The sequence below is a fragment of the Phoxinus phoxinus genome (assembly GCF_949152265.1).
Source record: "Phoxinus phoxinus genome assembly, chromosome: 1".
NCBI lineage: Eukaryota > Metazoa > Chordata > Actinopteri > Cypriniformes > Leuciscidae > Phoxinus > Phoxinus phoxinus.
The window spans coordinates 3,996,853-4,015,255 of NC_136876.1; the positions used below are offsets into that span (position 1 = coordinate 3,996,853).

Below are 18,403 nucleotides of genomic sequence, written 5' to 3' on the forward strand. Positions count from 1 at the left end.
GTTGATAGTCTGAGGCTCATCAATAGTAACAGGTCTGCTGAAAACACTCTGTATTTCATGACAATAGTTCCTGTTTTCTCATTTATTAGATCTCCTGAATCACATCTGTTTCATTCTATCCTTTAGCTATAAATAGAATGGACAGTTAACGCCAATATAGTTGCGTACACTTAATACAGTCTGTACTGCAACACTAACCATCCCAACAACATCATCAGTGAAGCTCCTCCAGCAATTCCCCAATAAATGCTGTAAATCCCCGTCAGCTACAAGTGAAGACGAGCATGAAAGCATCAGGAAGAGCTGAAATCTGCAGAGACTGAGTTTATTAAAGAGGACAGTGAGAACACGAGTGATCCAGAACCCTGCAGAATGAAACACACTGAAGATCCTGAAGAACAAAGAGGTTGGTGTTTATTCTTCATTCATTCATGATGCTGAAGAACATTCATGTTAGAAACATTCAAGCACTTCATCACATTTAGATAAACAGTTCAACTAATGGTACAGAATGTTCTGGGTTTTTCTTCAACAAATGGTCAGTAAAAGGGAGATTTGAGACATTTTTACATTGATTGTTAACATCAGATCAGGCTAAATACTATTTAACATTTATTTTATATCTGGTTTCCAATTTGCATCAGCATTACCAGAATTTTAGTCATTTTCAACATAATTTTTTATTTTTTTTAGGAATAATCAGTAAACACCAAGTTACTGATAAAGTTGTATTTGTCAAATATCATACAAGTTATTCATAGTTATAGAGATTCTTCTTACAGTAACTTTGGTAACAGGGTCGATGCATGTAGTCAATGCTACATGTAACCCGCAGCTACCCGTCTTATGGCGTAATAACTTGGGTACATGTGATCTATTTGTGTCTCGGACCAGATTACAGAAGGTAGGTTCGACTCACTGGAGTATAGGAAATTTATAACAGAAACTAAAGAAAGAAAGCAACTCAGACTCAAATGTAAATGTTAATTACTAAGAAATTAAATATATTGTTATTACGGAAAAAAATGAATTGAATCTTTTGACAAATAAAATGATATAAATAAACAAATAAACAGCAATAATAAACAGTAGTTCAGTTCACAATTGACACCTCAGTTCAATTTGGACATTTAGATTTCAAAAATCAAGATTTAAAACCAGATTTCACAATTCAAAAAACTGTGTCCAGATTAACAAAAGAAAAACAACTTCGGGAATCAGATTCAATGTTCAGCTGTCACTGAATATTTTTAGTTCAGTTCCGGTTCAATAGGAAAAATCCAACGATTGATCCAGGGAAAATCCAGAAGAGCAAAAAAAAACAATATAGCACAGTTCAGGGTGAGTATATTTTGTAGGGGTGGCTCTATACCACTTTTTCATGTCCGATACCGATACCACACACTTGAGTATCTGTCGATACCGATCTATACCGATACAATACCATATATTCCACACAGCTGACATGATAACTTAATAATTAAGTCCCTCCAGAAAAATGCTGAGTTTTTTTGTGATTGTTGCGGGCAAAAATCCTTGATTATGCGGCACGTTTTCTTGAAAAAATTGTGATGGAATATGCGGGATATTTATGCAATTTTATGCGATGAAATTGCGGGAACTTGCAAAAATTGCGGTTTGATGAAAAAGAGAGAAAAAAAATGTTCCCCCAACACCCTATTCATTAGGCTACTACTTTAATGTTAAGAGTCATTTCTTATTACATCCTATGATAAGCAAGCATACTACCTCACATAAAGTGCTGGGAATATTTCAGTTCTCATCTTGTTTTATTTCAGACCTTAATAAACACATGGCTCAAACTTACAAAACATTGATGAGTCGAACAAGTTCTGTAGCTTTACAAAATGAATATGCTACAACTTCTGTAAAAATGACAAAGTGGCAAAGTGGTTGTCCAGCGTCGACTTCCGCCTGTGGTCCGACACGCAGTTGCACGGGGTACAAAATAATTTGCCTTACGGGGTTTGCAGCTTTTCAATGATGTCGCGCAATTACATCACTTCATAACGTTCCCATGGCAACAAGGCAATGACTGCGCTTGTGTGAAGTAAACGCAACATTTTTCAACTTTCTGCTAAGATATGTGACTTTTTGCAACGAAAATGCTGGGATTATGAAATCATGCAAGCCCGCATATTTTGCGCGCGGAAATCTGCAATTTATGCGGCGAAAGTGCGGCGTATTTGAAAAAATGCACCCCCCGCATAAATATGCGGACTTTAACTGATTTTGCATTGAATCATGCGATCGCATAATCGCGTTTTTCCGGAGGGACAATTGCTGAGAGGGCTCGCTTACCTCACTCACCTCTAGCTACCGTTCACGTGATGCCAGTGTTGCCAAGTCCACGGTCTCTCCCACCCCGAAACGCGATTAGCTATTTTTAAGAAGCAATTGGGCGGGATTTGTATGTGAAAATCTGGCAACTTTTGGCCAGTATCGGACAGTTCAGCAAAACAATAGATGTTTTAATTTTCCAGGTACGCTCAAGTAGATGGTTGGCTCGCCATGTCCAAACCACAGACAGAACATCCACGGCAGGGACAGATCAGGACTCAATAGGCAACGATCTCGATGAATTCAGAAACAGAAGAAAAACGAGAGAAAACAAAAAAAACCTGGCCTTGCAGAAACAAAGCCAAAAATAATCATTATTCAGCTGTTCAATAAACTTTAGATTAAATAAATTGTCTGGTTTATCACTCAATTTCCTATTCACTTAACATACATGCTAATCAACCACATGTTCACTTTTAGTACATTGAAACCTATGTACACAGCTAGCAAAGCTAGCGTCCCATGTAACATGTCTTCATAAATAACATAACTACTTAAACAAATATACATAATAATATGAACCGTTAAACTTTATTTACACAGTTATCATGAAACCGTCTTTAGATGCATGTCTGTCACATTACATTTTAAATGATAACTTTCCATATTTCAAAACCACTTGATGTATGTATATATATATATATATATATATATATATATATATAGCCTACAATAGCAAAAATGGTACTCACCAAGGAAAAAGTAAGTGAAAGAGAAAAATAAAATAGTTTTCTTTTGGTTTGGCCTTAATCTAGATGGTTTCAGTCTTCTTTTAATGTGCGTTTCTAACTTTTCCCATTCGTCTCAATCTCTTCTTCTGTCGGCTTCCACTACATTTAAAGTGTGACTTGTAAGGATATTTTTCACTAAAATAATCTATTTTTAAAATTATTTTGATTTTCTTTCAGGAGTTATGAACAAGATGCACTGTCTTGCGTCAATCTGCGTCTTTTTCTCATTAGTCACACTCTCTGCTGCTCTCGTTTTGGTTTCTTCGCGCTGTAAAAACGAACTCACTTCCCGGAGGCGGGACTAACCTCCGACCTCATCCAATCAAATCTTTCTTTGGCCAATTTCTTTTTCTAGATTTACTTTTGTAATATCATATAATACTTAAATTATTTATCTGTGTTCTTTTGTTATTAATACTAAACAGATATTAATAGTCAAGTCAAGAATATTTGTATAGCGCTTTTCACAATACAGATTGTATCAAAGCAGCTTCACAGTATTAAATTAAAATAATAATAAAACGTCTATGTTTGGTAATGCTAATCAATAGTATTATTCATTGATTAATTAAATTGAATATCCCCAATAATAAAAATAAAATAATTATAATTACTTTTAATTTAGTCCGTGACCTGGGTTACATGCAATTTGTGTAAAATGGACTGAGATTATTTTCTTGTCTTCCCATCATGTATCAGAAAGAGCCCAGATGATGTCACTTCCTGAGTGTCACAGTTTTAAGAAATGCTCTGTTTTTGAAAAGAGGAAAATCATGCCAGGAGTAACAGTATTGAGTGGAACATGTAGGACTAACATGTTAATTTAAAACTAGTTAAAGCCACAGCCACTCACTTCGCTCTACACTTTGAGCATGTGAAGTTTTCTACAGACACTGCAATGATCGTGAAATTACGTCACATTCTGTGGCAGCTTTTTCACGAACATAAATTGAACGTATAATAATAATAATAAAAATAAACAATGCCACTTGAATGCTAAATGCTTGTTATTTCTCACAGGGTTATTCACTTGAGCTTGTGTTTCTGGTGTCCCACTTTCACATGCGCATGAATGGAAGTCTATGAAGGAAAAGTCTAGTGTGAACGACCATTAATAATTAAAACGTTTTTAGTAAAATAAATATCAATCTCAAAGTTGGTGTCAAAACATGGCAGTATTGTATATTTTAATGTTAATATGTTAGATAATTGTGTCATTGATCAAATATATTTAATAGTTCTTGCTAAAGAAACATGGGATCTGTGCCTATAATGTTTTAAAATTAATAATTGGAAGATAAATTTCCCTCATTCATGGAAAGTTTCAAGGACATATAATCAAATTATAAAAAGGCATGAAATTATCATAATTTATTATAACAGTTGTCTACTTTCTACCATTACATCAGGGCTCACTTTCATGTCCTTTTTACTTTATATTTCTCTCTTTGAAGATAATTATTTTGATGTACTAAAAATTAAATGTAAAACATTTTCTTTGATTTTAGACCTGATGGAAGTGAAGGAGGAGAGTGAAGAACTGAGAGAAGTGGAGGAGGAGAGTGAAGAACTGAGTGAAGTGAAGGAGGAGAGTGAAGAACTGAGAGAAGTGGAGGAGGAGAGTGAAGAACTGAGAGAAGTGAAGGAGGAACATCATGTCCAACCTGGAGAAAAACCTTTGAGTCGCTCAAAGACTAAACAGACTAAAAATACATTTCTAAAGAAAAGAAGAGCCAATAAATCTTTCACCTGCACTCAGTGTGGAAACAGTTTCACAGCCAAACAATGTCTTGAGAAACACATGAGGATCCACACCGGAGAGAAGCCGTTCCCATGTGATCAATGCGGGAAGAGATTCAGTCAATCATCACACCTTAATCTTCACATGAGGATCCACACTGGAGAGAAGCCGTTCACATGTGATCAGTGCGGGAAGAGTTTCAATCAATCATCATCCCTTAATCTTCACATGAGGATCCACACTGGAGAGAAGCCGTTCTCATGTGATCAGTGCGGGAAGAGTTTCAGTCGATCATCATCCCTTAATCTTCACATGAGGATCCACACTGGAGAGAAGCCGTTCACATGTGATCAATGCGGCAAAACATTTCTCTGTGCAGCAGCCCTGAAGATACACCTGACAGTTCATACGGAGGAGAAGCCGCATTCATGTTCTGTGTGTGGAAAGAGTTTTTCACGGCTGAACACTTTACGTGCACATGAGAAAACTCACACTGGTGTAAGAGAGTACATGTGCTTTGAGTGTGAGAATACTTTTACTACAGCAAACAGTTTAAAACAGCACCAGAGAATTCACACTGGAGAAAAACCTTACAAGTGTTCACACTGTGACAAGAGATTCAGTCGATCATCATCTCTGAAATCACATGAGATGATCCACACTGGAGAAAAACCTTACAAGTGTTCACACTGTGACATGAGATTTAGTGTGTCATCAACTCTGAAAACACATGAGAGGATCCACACTGGAAAAAAACCTTACAAGTGTTCACACTGTGACAATAGTTTCAGTGTGTCAGCACATCTGAAAACACATGAGAGGATCCACACTGGAGAAAAACCTTACAAGTGTTCACACTGTGACAATAGATTCAGTGTGTCAGCACATCTGAAAACACATGAGAGGATCCACACTGGAGAAAAACCTTACAAGTGTTCACACTGTGACAATAGATTCAGTCAGTCATCATCTCTGAAAAGACATGAGAGGATCCACACTGGAGAGAAACCTTACAAGTGTTCACACTGTGACAATAGATTCAGTCAATCATCATATCTGAAAACACATGAGAGGATCCACACTGGAGAGAAACCTTACAAGTGTTCACACTGTGACAATAGATTCAGTCAATCATCATATCTGAAAACACATGAGAGGATCCACACTGGAGAGAAGCCGCACACGTGTGATCAGTGTGGAAAGAGTTTCTCTATTAAAATGAACCTGAAGCGACACATGAAGATCCATACAGTGGAGAAACCACATAAGAACTACAACCTGGTTAAGAACTACAGGAAACTATGATCTCTGTAATTGCAAACAAAGGTTTCTGTAACAAATATTAAGTTCTGCTTTTCTGATGTATCAAATACTTGTGTCATGCAATAAAATGCAAATTAATTATTTAAAAATCATACAATGGGATTTTCTGGATTTTTGTTTTAGATTCCGTCTCTCACAGTTGAAGAGTACCTGTGATACAAATGACAGACCTCTACATGCTGTGTAAGTAGGAAAGCCTGCAAAATCCCCACTGTATTTGCTTGAATGTAAACCGGAGATTGTGATCAATAAACCGCAGGTTTTTGTTGTTTTGACTGCATCTCCGTGTGTGCTTTATGGACATGTGTATCGGGAGAGACTGCTCCGCTAACCTCAAAGGGCTAAAGAAAGTTTTAAAGAAGATTAGCCTCAACAATTATTGAAGAAAACTCGCACTAGAGATTGATCGACGAGATCAAAAGGACTGTACTATGAATTATCTTCTCAAGAAATCTTGGAAGCTGTGCTGTTCACAGCCGAAATGAATCGGCGATTTATGAATAAACAACGCATCAGCTGTGAGTACGAGAGTGTAAACAAGCAGCACAACTGATCAATGAATCTTTAGCCGCGTTTCCACCGAAATTACCCGGAACAATTTGTCCCAGGAACTTTTTTTTGCCCCAGACCGGTTGCCAGAAAGCACTCAATACTTAGTTGGGGCTCCTTTTGCCTGAATTACTGCAGCAATGCGGCGTGGCATGGGGTCGATCGGTCTGTGGCACTGCTCAGGTGTTAGGAGAGCCCAGGTTGCTCTGATAGTGGCCTTCAGCTCTTCTGCATTGTTGGGTCTGGCGTATCGCATCTTCCTCTTCACAATACCCCATAGATTTTCTATAGGGTTAAGGTCAGGTGAGTTTGCTGGCCAATTAAGAACAGGGGATACCATGGTCCTTCAACCATCAGGTACTGGTAGCTTTGGCACTGTGTGCAGGAACAGTCACAGTCACTGACTGTGGAAACTTTACACTGGACTTCAAGCAACGTGGATTGTGTGCCTCTCTATTCTTCCTCCGGACTCTGGGACCTTGGTTTCCAAATGAGATGCAAAATTTGCTCTCATCAGAAAAGAGGACTTTGGTCCACTGTGCTTTATTAAATCCAGAGTCAACGCAGCCGTCAACCAGGACATTTTCAGAGCACTTCATGCTTCCTTCATTTTCCAGCAGGATTTGCACCTGCCCACACTGCCCAAAGAACTAAAACCTGGTTCAATGACCATGGTATTACTGTGTAAGTACTGTGTGATTTCATGTAATATTCTAATTTTCTGGGATTTTCATTTTGTGGGTTTCATAAGCTGTAAGCCATAAACATCAAAATGATAACAAATAAAATTTTACGCCATCCAGTCTTCGGAGATATCAAAGATCCTACTCCTGCTAAAGGTACAGTTGTAAAATTCAGAGCAACCAGCGTGAGGATACCTACAAGGGGCAGCAGCTTCGTTACTACAGTGAAACGAGCCGATGACCAAACTAGCAGAGAGGCATCTAAAGTGTAGCTGCAAGCAGGCACCCATGTTGCTGTTTTGACCTCATGTAGTTTTTGCCAAGGTAACCATGCACTGACTGCAAAATACACACACACACACACACACACACACATAAATCTACATTTGAAAGAAACTACTTGTGGATTGATTGGAATAAATCAATGCGTGGGAATTGAAGCTGTCATGAACTCTTCTTGCTTACAAACCTTCTGATCGAGGTTGAGAATTAGATGTTGACAAACCAGTACATCAATGCACATACATCTTTACCATTGTCAATGGAAATTCAAAAAAGCAGATTTTGCAAACCCGAACTTCACAGAACCAAAAGAAACGCCAGTCAATAGTGGACTATTATCAGCTGATCGTGCAACAGGGGCCAGTTGGGAATGTGCACTAGAAATCGTGCCAGTCCAAGTTAAAGTTGCTAAAGGCAATAAGATCATCAAAACGTACGTCTTTCTTGATCCAGGCAGTTTGGTGACGTTCTGCACTGAGAATCTCATGAATCAGGTGAATGCCAAAGAACTGAAATTCTTCTGAGAACAAGCTGCACACAGGACAGGACTGCACACATTTTATACCCATTTCAAGGTCTTCAGTTGCTCTTCCTAGTAGTTTTCCACAGACCAAGAACCCATTACTGCTAGCTTTGATTTATCGCTAGCTGATCCTTAAGCCCCCTGAATATTTAGTCTTCAGCTGACATTTACCTTTTCTCCTCATAATCCTTTTCAGGAAAGTCATGATTATATTGCCTGATAAGCAGATCTTAAATATTTTAATTCCAAACAAGATTTCAATGTCAGCGTTGATTCTTTTCAGTTCGATTTCATTCAAATAAGGCCATTTTTCAAGATCATGGTGAGTGAGTAGGTTCTCTTTTGACACAGGGATCTTGGGTTGAGTGTATACTTTAGGCCAGGGGTCGGCAATATTTTCTGGCCCGCCGGATTATTTTGGAAGTCCGTTTTTATTATTTTTTATTTTATTTTATTTTTTTACTATAACGGTTTACAAATAGGCCCCGTGAATCAGTGATGCGCGGAATGATCCAAAATGAGCGACGAGTGCCTGCGGTCACCCGCGGTTATGAGTCATCCAAAAATATTTTTAATGATATTCGGGTCGCGGTCGGTCGGGTCGTTTGAAATAAAGATGCCAATTAAACCATTGTAATTTATATAGTACTAGACATAATGTTCTATGAAATACATAGGTCTACACTTTATTGGCTGAATAACTGCGCGAGGATGACGCACGAGCTCAGTCTGCAGAGATGACAGTGGGAAATCCTTATTTACCTGAATGTTGAGCGCGTTATTAACTTTTGAATAAGAGCTGAAGCGGGACAAAATGCCCGATTTCCCAAAACGTTGAACTGAGCAATGCCATTGTGCCATTTTAATAGGCTACTTTTAAACGCATATAGCTCAGTAATGCGAGTTTTATGTATTTTCTGAGAGGGGGCGGGGTTTTTGTTGGGAAATTCGGAGGAGAGACGCACACGTCGATTAGACTGGATAAACACATGCAGCATCTTAATTGTTAAGAAAATGAAACGAAATAAATGAATAAATCAAGCCTTTATTACAAAACACAGCATTCAGAAAAATGCGCACCCCTAGTTCCTCCGTCTATGGCCCAATATGCGGGCCAGGAAGCGGGTCGGGTACAATATTTTCTTTCTTTTGTTTGCGGTCTGAGTTGCGGGCGGGTTGAAAACGTCGGTCGGGTGCGGGTTGTTTATACATTGACCCGCGCATCACTGCCGTGTATCATTCGTTCAATCGTTTTTTTCCCCCCAAATTAAAACCAAAAATAAAAAAATGAAAAACGACTTGTTTTTGAGATTTTAGATTCTGAAAACGAGATCTAAATTTTTTAAAGCAGGTGAACACTTTTAAGCTTTTACTTTTAAGTATTTTAAGCGGTTGCTGAATTGAACCTTGTGGGAGCGGGACGGAAAAAAACAGTCCCGCGCAGACCTCTTGTGTCCTGAATAAATAATAATTTAAAAAAAGGAATAAAGTTCAAAAGTTGTACAGTCCATTGGTAATACAATGCTAAATCAGATATATGTACAATAACATGTCCAACAATCGATTTAAATAGTACATGGGGTTTAAGTGGGCATTTTCTCGTGTGCTTAAATGGTCCAGTGGTAGAACTTTCGTCAAGTGTGTAAAAGGTTCTGGGTTCTAATCTGCATTTGTATAGTTTTTTTTTTTTTTTCTTCTTCAAAACCGATTATGCTCATCAGTGGTTGTATATAAGTAGTAGGGACACGTTTGTGTGCATTATATTTTGTGATTTCACCGTAACGAATAGGCCTATTCCATGTAGCTGGCCCGCCATCTACTGGATAAAAATGTAAAATGTAAGTTTGGCCCGCGGCCAAAGTTACTTGCCGACCCCTGCTTTAGGCTATTTGGGTCTCACTCACTTCACAGTGTAATTTCTGTGTGGTAACGGGGAACTTCTTGCGAGAATAAATACTTTTATAAAAGACAATTTGACTCGGAGTGTCTCTTACGCAGTGATGATGATTAAGGGACCGTTCGGTATTTATGGAAGGGGCCACCGGAGGAAAATAGGGGAGGGTCATGACTTTTTTTTCTTTGTTGAGGGGAGGGTCATCCAACTTTTTTTTAGTCTAGGGGGAGGGTCACTCAACTTTTTTTATTCATGAAAAAATATAAAAAACATAAAAAAGTGGCTTGTTCAGTGCATATTTTCCATTTCCATGCAGCCCCCCTAGCAAAATGGTCTGACCCAATAAAAATCGCACCATCCCCCAACCCAATCACAACACCTGACCCCACCCCAATAATCACAGGTAGGCTAAGCGACTATGAACAACGAGCTAGCTCTTGTGAATGCGCTTTATTTCAAAATGGATCACAACAATCTGAGGACGAAAGTACGGACCGCTAGCTGGAATCACAAAAACCTAAGGGTTTCACTCCAGACGCTGTCGGGTGAGGAAACGTTAAACAAAATTAATTATTTTATAGATAAATTAGACAATCCAAAATTACGGGGAATCCAGAGAGTGTTGGAGGAGTTGCTGGTAACGTTACCCTATGAAGACAAGCCATGTGGTGTACTGCACATGGATTTTGCCTTCGAACTGTTTGGGTCATTTTTCGATAGACAAACAGTCGAAAAAGAATGGTTCCGGGACTGCATACTGAATCCCGATTATGGGATTCCTGTTTTAATATATAATCGATCGGGCAAGCAGTGGATTATATTGAACGACGGGTCGGCGTCAATGGAAAACATTTTCCTGCAGCTTGTCAAAGACGAGGACGAAAAACATGAGCAAGACATCGAGGACGTCAATACTGAAACGGTACGTACAGTTTGGTTTTGAGCTACGCATGTGTTTTGTTGAAGTTTCTGGTTGCGACTAGATCGCAGTATAACAGAACAGAATAGTATGCCTATTCCACACAGCCTATAGCCTAACGTTACCAGGTAGAAGTACATAGTACAAAACATAAGAGCCAGAGCTGCTGCTGATTCTGTTTACGTCGTACTCATCCAGGTTTGGTCAAAGTAAGAGACATTTGAAGGGAACTGACAGGTTGACCCCCAAAGGAATTGTAATATTTTATGTTTTCACTTTCATTTGTCGATTTCATGACACCAACATCCAGAAACGTATGGATGACGTATACAGCCTCAGTTTTCAGATATATGAAAATGGGGTGATTCGGGTGAAGAAATTTAAACAAATCCTTAAATGTATCCATGTATATAAAACTCTTGTGGGATCACATTCATTTTCATTTTAAGATGATTAAAAAGTGTGTGTGTGTCTGAGAGAGAATTGTGTGTATTCTATTTCACATCAAAACTGACATGTTCCTACAATATTACCATAAAACAGATACAGATTGTTTCCCTCCTTTCATGCCCTGTCTGTGTTGACACCTCTGCAGTTTTTTCTCCGCATTTGCATTTAGTATTAAAGCAGCTCAGCAAATACAAAAAAAAACACTTTTTCTATGCATAAAAACATCATGAAATTGTTTCTAGGATTTCAAACATGACAGAAATGAGTGACAGTGTGTGCTATTAAATCAGTGTACCGGTTTTACCTCTCTACCAAGTATCACAGCCTATTACAACGCAAGTGTTACACTGCATTCATACAATACTCAATATTGATATTGTTATTCTTTCCATTAGATACACCGGCTTATTGAATCAATGACCAATGAATATGATCGATGGGTTGCCTCTGCTCTGTTAGTCTGTGCTGGAAAAATGCATGGCATGACTACCAAGAGAGCGAGACGACTCTTGCAAGATCTTGAGGAACGACTGGACAAGTGGGAGGCCAGCAAATCAGCTGCAGAGGTCTTTGTCTCCCAGAGGCTTGATCACCGCATAGAGAACCTGGAGGCCAGGGTTAAAGCTTTGACGGAGCAGATACAAATAGCTTCCATAAGATGGACGCCAGAAAGGGTTGGTGATCTAGAGAATGAGAGGAGCTTTCTGCAGGAGTCATTAGAGAATGTGAAAAAACTCAAAGTGAGTAGCCTCCTATTTCAGAGACATTTAAAGTGGAATAATCAGCACTATTTCATAATGATGCCTATTGAATGTAATGTGTTCACTACAGCTTAAAGGTGATTCAATATAATAATAAATATTAAGCATTTGTGCTATTTTTCCATATACAGGCAGCTGAGACACCGTACACCAGACAGTGTTTGAAACAAGCTGTGAAAAGGAAGGCAGACCAGATTGCGGAAGACGAACACATTAAGAAGAGGGCACGTGGTGCGGGTCACACAACCATGATGGATGAGGAGGATGAGAAGTGGCTGGCTCAGTGTATAGGTAAGTAAATTACATGCATACTTGTTTTGTTTTTTCCAAATAAATGTAAACCTTTATCATTATACTGTTTTTATAGTGAACTATGGCTATTGAAAACTTAGCAACCAGGATTTTTGTATTCTCTGCTATTTTCAGAGGACAAAACTACAGTTCATGGTCGTCGGCATGAAAGCGTACTCTACACCCATCATAGAGTGAAGTCCCGGGATCTGCTGAAACTGGCAAACTACAGAAGGCTGAGACTAGGTCTGCCGTTGATTCGTGCTGTGTCCACAGTGCATAGCAGAGCAAGAGCAAGACGTCTAAAATCCCTTCAGAGCAGGAGACATGTAGGTCTCAATATACATTTCTAGGGCTTTATTGTGTGCACATGTGACTGCAGTTTCGTGTGAGTCAGTGTTAGTGCATGTGTGGTTTGCATTTAAATGTATTCATTTAAATTATTGATGTATGCCACTATTTTTCATTAAACTATGTAATGTTTAATTCTTTACAGATAAATATGATAGTATATTTTTGTTTTAATGTTTTCTTCAGAAGGGTTTAGGACTCTGGTGCTCAAAGAAACCTCCGAAAACCGAGGAAAGAGATAACGAATGCACTCATCATCAGAGGAAACACGTTTCTCTTGCCAAAGAACATCTGTTTGGAGTTGAGGCTGGGGAAAGGAGAAAGTTTGCTCTGGCCATCAGCATGGACGACAAGGCTTACCTTCGCCCTGGAACCTCAGGTTTGTTGCTATGTTGAAACGGTATTATTAATGTGCACCATTGTAAATGGGTGGGTGAATCACACAACTATTTATATTTTCAGAGGGATTTCATGGGTCAAGGAGACAATCGGTTCTCCAACCCACAGATGATCAGGTTGCAAAAAGGCTACCAGTTCATGACTTCCCAGAGCCTTCCATGTACATCACACCCTCTGCTTTTCGTCTGCTCAAGAAAGAACCTTCTCAGTTGGAGGCCACTACCTTGGTATCTTCAGATGATTCCAGTATTGCAGTAGTCCACCCAAAGGCCTACATCGGGACCCATGGGACAACTTGGGCCTCCAATTATATGCGTCTCAGGAGGGAGTGCCCGGATGATTTTGAGGTTCCTGGTACAGCGGTCCATAAGGATGTGAGAAAGCTCTTCTGTCGGACCAGAGATGCCACAAAATACTTCCTTGACACCGCAATGGAAGCTGATGTAAAGTGTGTTACAGAGAGACCAGACTGCCCTTTCCGCTCATACACCAACCTGCAATTGAAGTCATTTGAACAGCAACTGGAAAAAGGCACACAGGACTGGTTTCAAGTCAAAGACTGTCTGTCTGCTGCTTACATTGCATTAGGGAGTGAGGTCATTAGTCAGGTATCTGGTGTAGTGACTGCAGTTGAGAATGCTGTAGCGACACTGGCTTGCAGTTCAAAAAAGAATGCATGGGACTGCTACAAGCCATTAATGAAGTCCTGCCAAGATTTGCTGAAACATCTGGATATCACCCCAATGCCCATGGTTTGTCCCCAGATCATTGAGCTGACAGATGCTGGACCTGGAGTTGGTGTTTCAAATTTTGAGGTACATTTTTCAGTCAACAGACTACAGAAAGATTTATTTAATATTTTATCTGTCTGTGAAAATGTCCTCAATACAAATATTGACAGTTTGAAAATGGAAATGTCTTTCAGGTACGTTTCAGAGCAGCAGAAAAAATCCGGATTCATTCAACGGACCTATTGTGTCGAATTCACAGAGCTCGGGAGGATTCTGGGCAAAATGAAGCTGAAAGGCTGAATGCTTGCCTGGGTAAATGTGCTATAGTCATATCCTACAAAACTCATTTCATCCTGATGGACTTTCAAGCAACAGTGCCCATCTATACTCAGCCGGCCCTTCACAAATTTCCTTTACAAACTGCTCCCTGAGACCAAGGGGGAATTCATTGTTTGTGGAGGGAAAGAGGCGTAGTGGGCAGAAGAGGGTAGAGGGAATAAAAGTACATTTGTGAGTGAACTGGCTTATTATTTTTTAATTGTTAATTTCAGGTGAAGCGATATGTGATGGAGGTACAATCCAGTGGCAGATCTTTTCTGAGACCCATGGTTTGACAGAAACTGACATATCCACAATGACCAGATCAGCCCTTGAGGATCATGCACAGAAGATGATGGAAAACAATGCTTGGGCTGTGGCAGAAGAAGTCAGACTCAGAATCGACCAGTCACCTGCCCCAGCAGGATTTACCAGAGCATTAACTGTGGAAAAAACAGGTACGTGGTTCATTAATTCCCATTTCTGCATTTTTTTCCAAAAGGAAAATAAACCTTGGAGGTACACTGCGCTTCAGCCTTGATTAACAGATAAGTTTGGTGCTCACGTTGGAGCTATAAAGTAATAAAAGCTCAAACAGTAGAGCGTTGGCGTTTGCAAGGTCATGGGTTCAATTCCCAGGGAAAGCAAGAACTGATAAGAACATAAAATGTGTACGTTGAAATGCAATGTAAGACGCTTTGGATAAAAGCGTCTCCCAAATGCGTAAATGTAAAACCTGGGCTTTTCAGCTCACTGACTACCAAAGTAAAAGTCTGGGGCAATCTGCAACAATCTGCTATTCATTCTTGAACCGATGTATTGACTGTGAGAAGTTAAAGGACCAATATGTGTGTACATCTTTTTCAGAACTACAGTTCTTTTACAACCGTGAGTATCTACAGCGGTACATGACAAGTGGCAAGACCCAGAGATCAGCTGTTCCAGGGCATAATTACTTTCAGAAGATAGAAAGCTTCATTGACAGACATTTTGAGATTGGTGAACTGTACATGGAGTTCCTCAAGGGAAGTTGCAAAGGTGAGTTTGCTGCATAATTTCATTTGGCTGAATGTTGCGGAGTCCATTATTGGCTTTTTCTAGAATTCCATTGTCAAGGGACCAGAAGTGGCATTGTTTATTTACTGCCAAATGCTTATCTAACATTGTAGCTAGAAACCAAACAAGGCCTATTCTATATTGTCATAATGAAAATAGATGGGGGTTAAATCTGACCCACGTCTGTGCTGCAGCATCTTCCCATCCCTGTCTCTTGTTTGCTATCTCTTCCTCTTGACACAATTTACAATCTTGGGGGAAAAAATGAATTGGTTTATAAATCAGATGGAAAACACTGTAGGACATGAGTTTTGTAAAGGGAATGTTATACTGACATTTGCTTTTCCCCAATCCTCAGGCTCAGGGGCTCTCTGTGACTTCTGCTCTTCAAATCCCCTCTCTGGACCACCAATTACAAGGATCCCTAGACCTTATCCAGACCACCAACAACTTCCAGCTCTGAAGTACTGCCCTTACAACAGAACCCCAGTTGATGGTCGACTTCCAGATGACTTTCAACCGCGTGCTCAACTTAAGAAGGCTGTTGGACGCAGGGATGTCCAGCTAGACAATCCAGTCTCCATCTCAGAATTCTCACAGAAGTATGTGGTCAATGAGCGTTGTGTACGTGAATATGTGCAGCACATGAAACGTATGGACTTGATGAAAGCCAAGCGATCTGCTGAAATAGACGACAGAAAAGTGCAGTCAAATGCGAAAACATATGATGACTATGACTGGGAGGAACTATACAGACAGGGTCAGTTATCCAAACTGCGTGTTTCAGACTTGGACAAGTATTTGTCCAAACACGGGTTGCAGCAGACTTGCAGAAAGGGCATCAAGCTAGAGATGGTGGGAGCTCACATAGGCAAAACTGTTTGCTCAAGTGTTCTCAGTGATCTTGCAGCTCTTCCAACCGATGACCCTGCCTCAGACACTGAGTCAGAGATAGACTTGTCTAGTGACGAGATTGAAGATGAAGTAGTTTTAGAGGTTGGCGACAGTGATGCTGCTGATGTTGACTGTGATGTTGGAGAAAAGGAGCCAAATGTATCAAGATTTGGTAGACTGAGGCAGAAGGTAGTGAACACAGATTATATCTTTTTCTAAGTTTTTTTGAGACCTCTTATAATGCCCTCAAAATTTAAAAAAAATATGTTAAATTAAAGGGATAGTTCACTTTAAAATTAAAATGATGTCATCATATATTCACCCTCAAGTTGTTTCAAACCTGTATGAGTTTCTTTATTCTGCTGAACACAAAGGAAGATATTTTGAAGAATGTCAGTAACCAAACAGTTAACTGGTCCCATTGACTGCCATAGTATTTTCTTTTCTACTATGGCAGTCAATGGGACCAGTTAACTGTTTGGTTACTGACATTCTTCAAAATATCTTTCTTTGTGTTCAGCAGAAGAAAGAAACTCATACAAGTTTGAAACAACTTGAGGGTGAGTATATGATGACATCATTTTCATTTAAAAATTAACTGTCCCTTTAAGAACTTTTGTGCATTGTGCACTAATGTTGTATTGTTCATTACGTACCTGCTGTGTTTGTGAACACATTTGTCTGTATTTCTACAGATCTTCTTTCCCAGACATGCATAACCTCTTAATAAAACTATATGCTTTACTGCACTACTGTTTCCCAATAGTTATTTGTGCTGTATGAGATATTTGAACACTTGCTGTGTATTGTAGTAATGTTTGTATACTATTTTTGCTAGATTTTTCCAAGACTGTTAACCAGAACATGTCTCCATCTGCACTGTCCCTATACATTCCCAAACTAAAACATATTTGTACAGTAGATAAAAAGCTTGCTAGGTTCTGGCAGAATCTGTGCATGCCAATGGAGGAGCAACAATACTCTTGTTTTTTCACTGTGAAGCCAGGCTTTCCATCTCTGATTGCCCGATGTATAGACATAAGGAGCAGACCATATTTATGGCATACAAAGAAATTTTCATACTGCCACAAGTCTCACAACAGAAAGTGATGAGGCCTCTCACACAACTAAAGGATAAGGCATACAGATGCATGACATTTGGCTTTAATCAACCATTTGTGCAAAAAGGTGACTGGTGATTTATAAAACAAAAGAACATTTTGTCTGTTAGACCATCTTCATTTTTACTATCACAAAAATACAACTTTAATAACAATGAACATTGCTTTGGGCTTTGTCTCGCTGGCCCACTACTTTGGGCTCGTCTGGTTTCCCTCTCATTTTTTTTAAACTCTAAATATAAAGTGCAGCACTGTAAACAGTGTATCATTCAAATGAACGAAAAGACATTAACAAAAACACAAATGCTGAAACATTAACCCTGACAAAACTTGAGTTTAGAGTGCATTGATTAACTGTTCTACTTCCTCTGCAAAGCAACCTACTGAAAGTAGATGGGCTAATTCTGCGGTGCTCTCTGTAGTCTCAAATACCTCTCTGTCCAGTTCTGCCATACCCAGCTGTGGCAAGCCTGTAGCAGAGGGAGCATACATGTTCCGGTGAGTCTGGCCCCCAAGGCTGCGGAAAAGAGCTGCAGCCCTTTCAAAGAAGGGACAGTCTTCAGACTCACACTCTCCCGTACATGTTGCATGGTAACTGAGATGAGTCACCTGGTAGCCTTGTCTACCTGTCTTGCTAAGGTTGGTCAGGATCATGGCATGGGCTTCTGTAGTGATGTTTAACTTTTTCAGCAGACTGTAGAGGAGAGTGCCTTGCTGGTGGTTCAGCGCAGCCACAGCGCCTACGTACACCTGCTGAACACCAGGGTCAGACGCTTCCGGAAAAATGGCCTCGATCAACATCTTCTCCTGTTTCTCCCTCCGCAGAGCCTTCTTCTTCTCTGCCTTCTTCTTGGCTTGCTTCTTCATTCTTTTCATTCGAGATAGATCCCTGTCCTCAGAGCGGAAGAAGGTCTTGAGTCTCTGCAGTGCAGCCTCCAACCTTGCCCGGTCACTTTCGGCACAGGAAATCAGGCTTGTCATCCTGGCCTTGGCTTGGATATTGTACGCATGCTTGCTCTCTTGCC

General features: G+C 39.7%; 3 protein-coding genes across 5 annotated transcripts in view; all 3 read left to right on the forward strand.

The window, feature by feature from the left end:
- The window catches only part of LOC306999648 (uncharacterized protein), a 38,341-nt gene that overhangs the window by 833 nt on the left and 19,105 nt on the right, over positions 1-18,403 (forward strand). The window lies entirely within an intron of this gene.
- LOC306999612 (uncharacterized protein) lies at positions 215-7,506 on the forward strand. Of its 3 annotated transcripts, XM_079614439.1 has the most exons (3): positions 215-406; positions 4,601-6,159; positions 6,280-7,506. In XM_079614439.1, exons 1-2 carry the CDS (start codon positions 373-375, stop codon positions 6,136-6,138), a joined length of 1,572 nt encoding a protein of 523 aa, XP_079470565.1. In that variant the 5' UTR covers positions 215-372; the 3' UTR covers positions 6,139-6,159; positions 6,280-7,506. The 3 variants fall into 3 exon arrangements, with proteins under 3 accessions (XP_079470565.1, XP_079470564.1, XP_079470566.1); XM_079614438.1 differs by lacking the exon at positions 6,280-7,506 and having other exon boundaries at positions 4,601-6,251; XM_079614440.1 differs by lacking the exon at positions 6,280-7,506 and having other exon boundaries at positions 4,631-6,251.
- Positions 10,929-16,497, forward strand: LOC307003229 (uncharacterized protein; the record flags this gene model as incomplete). Its single annotated transcript, XM_079621417.1, has 10 exons — positions 10,929-11,009; positions 11,852-12,196; positions 12,349-12,508; positions 12,644-12,837; positions 13,046-13,238; positions 13,322-14,073; positions 14,184-14,301; positions 14,541-14,765; positions 15,175-15,345; positions 15,722-16,497. 10 exons carry the CDS (start codon positions 10,929-10,931, stop codon positions 16,474-16,476), a joined length of 2,994 nt encoding a protein of 997 aa, XP_079477543.1. The 3' UTR covers positions 16,477-16,497.